The sequence below is a fragment of the Pseudopodoces humilis genome, chromosome 7 (genome assembly GCF_049639895.1).
Source record: "Pseudopodoces humilis isolate 2021_Gansu_Grassland_sample_001 chromosome 7, ASM4963989v1, whole genome shotgun sequence".
Taxonomy (NCBI): domain Eukaryota; kingdom Metazoa; phylum Chordata; class Aves; order Passeriformes; family Paridae; genus Pseudopodoces; species Pseudopodoces humilis.
Window position 1 is genome coordinate 16,325,881 of NC_142206.1, and position 8,561 is coordinate 16,334,441.

The window sequence follows — 8,561 nt, forward strand, 5'->3', positions numbered from 1 at the left end:
AGCCCCAGGAGGACAGAGACAGGGGAATTTGGGAAAAGCCAATCTGCCTCCCAGGTGCAGATATCCTGCAGAGCACAGCCCAAGGGATGTGTATGGGTATAGGAGCTAAGGGCAGGAGTTACCTGAAGCCTCCCGGGTTTTATGGAGAGAGCTCTGAGTTACAGATCCAAAACATACTGAGCTCCCAACCTCTCCCCATCAAGGCAGGAGAACCCAAGCAGCCACCTCTCCAGAGCTCCCCCCAGCTTCTTGCTTATTTGGGAAGGCCCACACCACAGCAGTTTCCCATAGAGCAATTCCAGCCCATGGAAGAGACCATAACACCGGTCTGCTTTAGGCAGTGTTACACCAGCATCAGCAGGACTTTGCCAGTATGTCCCAATTTGTATGGGGAAACAGAGTAGGCTATGTTCAAATTAATATTTCTAGGACACCTTCAAGACATGCTCCTATATTCACTGGGCACAAGTTAAATAGACAAGGTTCATTGTATATGGAAACACAGCGCCAATATTTTTCTCCTGACATCTCCCACAGTGCATTACACCCAGGAGCCTTGGGATTTACCTTCCTGGTAGCTCCGTCACAAGACTGGTTGATCTGACATCCATCATGCTTTAGGCTGTCCTTAGAGCCTTGTCCTGCCTCCAACCATGCATGGGTCAGCTTGAAAAGAGCTTTTTCATCGAGGAGAGGAGATCAGGGAGACAAGCTAGCCACAGGGTGAGAAAAGGGTAAACCCAAACAGCAAATAAACACTTCCTTCCTCCATTTTGGGAGTGGAAATCACCAGTCTAGCAAGTGTTTAAACAGCACAAGGAAAACCAAGGGAAGTTTAGAGCTCCACATGAAGCTATTATACAAATTGTAAGGGAAAATAATTCTTCACATTTTTAAAACAAAGAGGAACTCATTTCTGCTTGCTATTTTTGCCACCAATTTTCATATTTCATTAAGATTCTAAAACACAGCTAGAGAGGAAAGGATGTGCCACCCTGCTGTCAATGTTCACACTCTTTTTAAACAAGGCTGTGAGGGTCTGTGTGCTACAGAACAGACTCCTCCAGACAGACTTTTATTTAGCGGGAACTCCAGCAGGAAACAGAAAAGGGAACAAGCTGACCCAGCCCCACCGGTGGCCCTGCATGCACCAAAGCACCTGCACTTAGTGCAGCAAGAGGGGAGCAGGAAGGTTTGCTTGCCTTGTGCCACACACAGCACCTGCTCCTTGCTGCTGCAAGGTGAGCCCAGCCCGTGGCAGAGGCACAGCCAGGAGGAACAATGCTGGGAATCGCATCCATCCCGATGCTGAGGAAACCCCTGTGCTTCCCCCAGCAGCCAAGGCTTCCCCTTTGTTTCAGCATCAAGTCGTGTACAGAGCCTTCTAGTACCTTTTGAAGCTTCCAGTCAAATCTTCAGCCAAGGCTAATTGCTGTCAGGTGTCAGCCGAAGCACTTACTGCAACCACTGATGACAGGAGATGACACACCTTTCTCCTCTCATTGTCACTCAAGGGGTTTTTTTTCCTGTCAGCATTAGCTGTGCCGGCTCTCAGAAGCCTTGGGGAGAAATGCTAATGCAAGCTTTGAAGCTGGAGGTGAAAAATCAGGCAACCTCCTAAACTCCCTGGATGCTCAGCCTGAATCCAGTTCAAACCTGAGTATTTCTGGGTGATGCACTTTGGCCAAGCTTACCTGTCTGCCACCACCACAGACAGACGTGGTCTCCGCTACTGATCTGTCTTCTTTTAGCCCTCATGGAAAGCTATCTGTATTCAAGTGAAGAGACCCCAAATTTTACAGTCTCTGCTGATGAAGCAATAAAGCAGAGCAGAGGCACAGGGAGATATATAACTTTACAGCAGCCAGACTGAAACATTGCCAGGTTAATTCGGCTGGAGACCTAGGAGATGCAGCAAGAAATCAGATGTGCTCAGCAAGGAGAGGAGGCAGCTGGTCTCTACATTAGAGAGGTCTTAGAGATGGGGCTGATTGCTGCCCCAGAGCAGCTCCAGGTCACCAGACCTCTCACTTGAGCTTGCCTGCTTCTGGGGCTGGGGTTCTCTACCCGATCAACCCCTTCCCAAGGGCTTTGAAGATCAAAGGGGATGAGACCTTCAGGAAATCTAAGTCTCCTTCTAGCTGGAGAAGCTTGTCAAAAGCCTGATGGAACCTCTGACCTATTCCAGCCTCATGGCTCATCATTGTTCTGGATGCACATCCTCCTTTCCCACCATGCCCTCCCAGCTTCCCAGCTCCCCAGTATCCCGGGACTGGAAGGCAGCTGTGGTGTCCCCAAGCCTCACCTCTCGTACTCCCCAGGGGATTCATCTCCCACTTGGCTCACTCCTTCTGCACCCTCCTGGCACCCGTCCGAGTCTGACATCTTCTCCCCTGGTTGGCACGGCAGCCCCACAGACAGCTCCAGCACCAGGGTGCTGCCGCTGTTTTGCTTTTCCTGTGCTCAGCAGAAGTGAGCTGTGCCGGAAACTTCATGGGCTGAGGGTTTGTTGGGGGGATGGGAGAGGGCAGAAGGAAGGTGAATTTGGGGATTTGTTTTGTTTTAAAAGCCATTGAGACTGATTTAAGATTTTACTTGTCAGCAGCTAGAAATTTGGAAGTCCTGGGCTAACCCAAAAGAAAAGTGGGCAGCATGGACATCCCCACCATGGCAGGGAGAGGAGTGACCCCACTGCCTCTCCAGCTCCCCATGCCACTCTCACCACAGCCATCATCTCTAAACCACAGCACCCTACACTGTACCAGTCCCAGGGTGCTGCTGCAAGTGCTGCCAAGGTTGTCCTTACTTCACATCTCTCAAATCCCACTGGAGCCAAAGGGTCTGCTTCTGCCCTGCAGACGTCACCCCTCTCCCCCCTTCTCAGCTCTTCCCACAGCTTCCTGCTGATGTCATCATGGGTTGAGGTTCTGCAACACCTCCTGGGGCTCCTTGGATTGTTATCTCTTTGTCTCTTCACCACTGGAGAAGGGCATGAGCATCTGCAGCTTTGGACAGGGACCAAGAGCAGAGAGGTCCCCCATCTCCTCAGCACAGCCCCTGCCAAAGCCTCCCCAGCCCCACCAGGACTGCCACAGTGGGGCAGTCCCTGCTGGCACCATGGCACGAGTCAGGGTCTGGCCACCCAGGCAGGCAACACCCACCTCTCTCACCAAAGCTTTATTTACATCACTGCTGCCATGATGCAGCTCTTCACAAAACTAGAGAGAAATGGCACCCAGTCAGTGCCCCTGAGCCCGGCAGGGCAGCGGGGACAGAGGGGAGAGGACAGGTGTGGAGATGCAGGTGCTTAGGACTCGCCAGCCTCGAACATCTTCTTTCTGCCCTCCATTCCAGACTTCTCCTCAATGTTCTTCCTCCAGTCACCAACATCACGGAGATCCTTCTCCTGGAGGAGGGATGATTGCGTTGGTGTGAATGGTGCCAGCGTAAGAACCCACCGGGCCCGGGCCCCACACCAGTCCACCCATGGAAACCCCCATGTCAGCTAGAGGAACCCAGTTCCACCCATGCTATACATCTTCTTGAACTGCACCCTCCTGTTTCAATACCATGGGTGCCAGAGAAGGAAATGCTGAGCAGGAAGAAGAACATTATGGAGAAAGAGTCATTCTCAACCCTATCATACAGGGAGGTGTGAGCCCTGAAGGGTGAGGGCAGCTCCTGTTAGGGAAAAAAGGAAGAGGGAAGGATACCTTCTCAGTGTCCTCTTTCTTCACTTGCTTCAGGTTGGCACGGAGGTCCATGCAGACCTTGTGCTTGGAGCCCAGCAGGGCCCGCAGCATCGCGTCAGCGGACATGCGCACCCTGCGCAGCGGCGGCCGCTTGAACTTGCCACGCAGGTCAAAGAGTTTCTGGCTCAAGTCTTCCAGCTGGGGGGGATGAAATGAGGGGGTTGGAGAGAGAGCGGGGCATGGGTTTCATGAGATGGACCCAAGCAGTGCAGGGAGGCACAAGGAATGAGCTGCAGACTCCCCTGAAGGATGGCTCCAGGGGAAACTCACCTCCTTGGTAGTCTTCTGTAGCTTCACCTCTGTGTCATACCTCTCCTCATCCACTGACTCTATCTTGGCATGAAGCTTTTTGCACAGATCCTGGGAAGAAAGCAAAGAGGTATGTTGACTGCTAGGACCCACACACAGCTCCTCTCTCCTGACTGCTCTGGCTCTGAAAGCCCTCAGTCCAGAAGACTAGATGGGACTGAGGTGAAGAGGGGCTTGTCAGCCAACTCCTAATCTCCATGCTACTGGCTGCATGCAAATGCTGCCTCAACACATCATTTAAAACACACCTTTCTGGCCAGCAAGATGCCTTTTTTTTTTTTTGCAGAGACCCCACTTGCCTCTCAAGCCAGCTGCCAGCTGGTGACTGATGACTGCCAGCCAGTCTATCTGGCTCCAGGGTAACACAAGTGAGGAGAGGGTCGAGGTGGGAAGGCCAGTCTAGATCCACCAGGCTGACTGATGGCGCCAAATATATACTGCCCCAACACTGAAAGAGTTAAAGAAGCCTGTACCTGAAGTTCCTGCATGGATCCTGGGAGTGACAGAGGAGGGCAATGTTCTGCCAGGTAGTTTTGCTTTTCCACTTCTTTAGCAGCTGCTTCTTTTTCTATTTCAGTGGCAGCAAGCTGGAGCATAGCACTCTGGAAGGCAGCATGAGAAGGGTGAGTGCAGGGTGAAAGCAAGGAAGGAGAGTGGGGGGGTCATCAGGAGAGTGGGAGTCCTGACGGAGAGGCAGCCTGGGGAGTTCCCATAAATACCACCATTTCCAACCAAGGAATATGATGGAGACCCAGTAAGGAGTGGGGTGGGAGGCCCCTACATCGTGCAATGTGGCCTTTTCCAGTAGGGAGAGTGCTGAGAGCTGGCTGGCTTGGGATGGGGGATGGGAAAGTCAGGACACACATCACACAGCCACAGCAGTGCCACGTACCTTGAGGTGCTGCCGACGGGCAGTGGCTGCCCTCCTCTTTTTCTGCAAGTGGAAGAAGCAAGAGAAAAGAAGGTTATCAGGTACCCATTCCCCTTTCCATTGCCCTTCCCCATGCAATGCCACAGTCCTGCAGCCCTGCCAGGGAGATGGCTCCATCCTGACACACAGTTGGTCCCCAAACTAGCAGCACTCAAGGAAGAGACTCCCTGCTGAAACCAGCTTTGCCAACCTCACATAGCTAAAACCCACAGAATCCCTCCAGAAAAGATAACAAGGGTGATGAACTTGAAAATATATGTATAAAATATAGCTTCAAACTTGGCTTCTGGAGACTTTTAGCCTTTTCTCTAATTTCCTCTTCATGCAGATGTGTTTTACTTTGCGCTCAAGCTAACAACTCCCATGTCTCTGGGCACTTGGGAGCTGTGGGATGTCTTTCTGAGCAGTCCAGGGCACATGTCCTTCTGACACTGGTGACAAGGACAACCAGGCAGGTGAACACATGAAGGCTGTGTAATTTCTTTGAGCTGAAAAGACCCAGCACAAGTGATGCTGAAGCAGGGGTTCATCACAGCTGGAGGACAGACACGACCACAGACTGCCCTTCTGTACTTGTTATACTGGACCAGCAGCAACAGGACTCCTACTTATAAAAAAAACCACAACTTCTGCATTTCAGCTGTTTCCTGAGCATTTCACCCAGAAGACTGGGCATGGTTGAGTTGGGCTGGCCAAAGGGAAACAGGTCTGATATGCTGAGGGGCAGGGAGTAGAAAGCAGCACTTGGGTGTGGGTCTGGGCCACATAGAGGAGGAAGTGGATAAGGATGTGCAGAGTGAAATGTAAAAAAATCTGACATGTCTCACATATGCAAATGGCCAAAGCCCTCCTGAGAGGGCTGGAGGGCTCAGCAGAAAAAAAAGCCATCTAGCTCTGAGATGCAGCACACTATTAACCATCAGATAATCAGATCCCTTGAGGGCTATTAGTCCAGGGCTTATTCTCAATCTGAAAGCTGGTACCTTAGCAAAGAGTGTCCTCCCAGATTTTTCTGGGAGGTCTGGGGTTGATGGGGAGTAAAAGAACATGTTGGATATCAGCACCATTTTGTGGTACTTCTATGTGTCCCTGACATCCTCTTTTCTCTCAGTGAGAACAAGCTGGAGCTTCTGGTGTTTCAGACATATGGGGAGATGCCAAACAGATATGAAGGATGGAGCAATTTGCAAAGAGGAAACGTGGAGTGACAAAGCCACGAACAATCCTCCCACACCTTCCCCTGCACTTCTCCAGATGCCCCCGGTCCCACCCAGCTCTGCCAGAAGCCAGGCAAAACTTCCTAAGAATGCAACCTCCATCCTGCTCACACTCCCCTGGATTCAGGTTTCCTTGGATTGCCTTTGAGAAGTGATTTGTCAGTGCTCAGTGGGTAGAAATGAAGGGCTAGATGTGGGGAAGGAGGAGAGGATGCTAGGCCAAGGGCAGGATGGTGGATGGATGATGGAGGAGAGGCAGCTCTGGACCATTGCCTTCCCAGCACCACCTCGTGGCCGGCTGGGGAAGCAGGAATGAAGGGGGAAAAGCATCTAACTCCAAGCCAGGGAACAAAAAAAAAAGACTTTCAAAAGGGATTTTTCTTCTCCTTCACATGTTTACTAGGAGGAGTCAGCAAGAAAATAACCGTGAGCCATTCTTCCCACACACACACACACACACACCCAGCAGCTGATTTTTCTACGGAAGAACAGTGAAGCCAGGACTGCTGCCACAAGCATTGCTAAAGGAAAAACCCCAGCAAAACACACTTACCTCTTCACTGTTTAGGAAAAGCAGATGAACAAGGAAAGGAAGGAAGAGAAAGGGGAAAGAGGAAAAAAAGGCAGTTAGTTAGCATCCTAACTGTAAATGAGCAGAAGAATCTTAAAAAGCATAAAAGTTGGCAGTTGAACTGAAGTTTTTAAATGCCAACAATATATTAAAGACAGAAAAATGGGAACTTACTCAGACATCTTGGTTTAGATGGTTGTGAACCTGAAATGAAAACCATAAAAAAAGTTCAAAAATATTCAAACTTTCTTGGGTTTAAAAACAAAGCAAGACTCCTCTAGAAAATAAAATGAGGAAGTGGTCTGTTCTTATTTCCCAACTTCACCAATTTTTTATCATATAGGGAACTAGGTTGCAGTTTGTAGATGAAAGCCAAACATCTCCTCATAGCAACACAAACCTCAGCATCAAGGGACTTCTGGAAAAGACCAAATGGGGCTGAGCCAGAAAAAGAGAGATTTGTGGCAGAGATTCCTGCAGGTATGGTTCTTGTCTGACCTCCAGGAATCCATTTTACTCAATGAAGGAAGAAAAGGCAAAAACTATTTTCAGTTTACTGCTTCACTTTGTGAACCTTACTTCACTTCATAAACAAGAAATATCCCAAAGGCTGCAAAGGGCTGGCAATGACCCCAGGTGACATGGAAGGAAGGATTTAAGAGGATGCTGCTGCCAGCGTATGCACTCATTCTGCGGGACAGGGGAGCCTGTTGCAGCAACCTCAGCACAAGTGATGTAGAGCAGGTTTGGAAGTTGTGGTTGATACAGGCACAAAAAAATTCCCCGGACAGTTCCTTGCATTTGCTTGAAGTGGAAATTTTACACGTACAACACAGTGTATTAGGGAAGAGATGGAAGAGCACCTTTGCTTTGCTGTAAATTATTTCCAAATAACTAGAATTTTACTTTTCTATCAGAGCAATATCTGTACCGCTTGCATCTCCTAAGCGTGTCCTTTGCAGAGCAGACAAGGCCCCAAAACGCAGCCCTCTGCAGACTTCTGTCAGGAGGAGAAGTGTTAATGGGGGCTCACGCCCGAGGCAGGAGGCACAGCTTGCAGGGCCAAGGAAACTTTATCCTGGAAAATGTGCAGGCCCATCACATTACTTCAGAGAGGAGCGGGGGGGAAAGTGCTTCTAAAAATGGCCAGGGAGCTGCAGAAGGAGCTGCAGCTGTCTCCTGGGACGGCAGGCTCTCCCCGGTGCCAGCCCCGTGACTCGGGGAGGCCGGAGCGCTGCGGAGCAGAAGCCGCCGCAGGTGCCGGAGCGCGGCTGGGGCGCGGGGCGGCCGAGGAACGCGGGCTATTTTCACTGACATCCCTGCCCCGCACACACGCTCCAGCCCCGACGCCGGGCAGCCACGGCCACAACGCCAGGCTGCAGCTCGCTGCCCGCGACGTGGGCTGCCAGTCACCTGTTCTGCGGGGAGGACACCATAAATTTGGATGTGGGCGCCTGTCCGAGGGTGTTTTTGGGGAGGAAGGCGCTGCAAGGGCCCGGCAGGGAGCCGGAGGAAGGGTGTAAGTAAGGGAGCATAGCCGAGCCACCGCAGACAAGGATCCTGAATCCTTTGGCCCTGGGGAGGTCAGCGTTAGGCTCCACTTGTCCTCGCCATTCAAGCTGAGAGCAGAACCAGCCAAGGCAGGGGAAAGCATGCAATCATAAAGAAAAAAGCTCGCTGGAAGAGCCAAAGGGAACCTTTCTGATGCGCAGACCCTCTCCGACGAGCAAAGGATGGAGAAAGTGTAATTAGCACCCCTGTTTCTCCCAGCAGGCCACCCC

General features: G+C 51.1%; 2 protein-coding genes across 2 annotated transcripts in view; both read right to left on the reverse strand.

The window, feature by feature from the left end:
* LSP1 (lymphocyte specific protein 1) overlaps nucleotides 1-2,452 on the reverse strand; it is a 47,652-nt gene extending 45,200 nt beyond the window's left edge. Inside the window, exon 1 of the mRNA XM_005522347.3 lies at nucleotides 2,306-2,452. Coding sequence (XP_005522404.1) covers nucleotides 2,306-2,385 — 80 coding nt within the window. The 5' untranslated portion in view covers nucleotides 2,386-2,452. The remainder of the gene's footprint in view (nucleotides 1-2,305) is intronic.
* Nucleotides 2,453-3,133: 681 nt separating this feature from the next.
* On the reverse strand, nucleotides 3,134-4,996 carry TNNI2 (troponin I2, fast skeletal type). The gene is made up of 5 exons (XM_005522348.3): nucleotides 4,954-4,996; nucleotides 4,535-4,663; nucleotides 4,023-4,112; nucleotides 3,714-3,890; nucleotides 3,134-3,406 (listed from the first exon to the last, which is right to left on the reverse strand). Exons 2-5 carry the CDS (start codon nucleotides 4,655-4,657, stop codon nucleotides 3,308-3,310), a joined length of 489 nt encoding a protein of 162 aa, XP_005522405.2. The 5' UTR covers nucleotides 4,658-4,663; nucleotides 4,954-4,996; the 3' UTR covers nucleotides 3,134-3,307.
* Nucleotides 4,997-8,561: the final 3,565 nt, after the last annotated feature.

What these genes read in the sequence shown, in the direction of transcription:
- TNNI2 (XM_005522348.3), bottom strand. Translation starts at nt 4,657, where the DNA reads ATGCTCCAGCTTGCTGCCACTGAAATAGAAAAAGAAGCAGCTGCTAAA. An exon ending in TACAGAAGACTACCAAGGAG is followed by an intron (nt 3,891 to 4,022) that starts GTGAGTTTCCCC and finishes CATCCCCCCCAG; the next exon opens with CTGGAAGACTTGAGCCAGAA. An exon ending in AGAAAGAGGACACTGAGAAG is followed by an intron (nt 3,407 to 3,713) that starts GTATCCTTCCCT and finishes TCCCTCCTCCAG; the next exon opens with GAGAAGGATCTCCGTGATGT.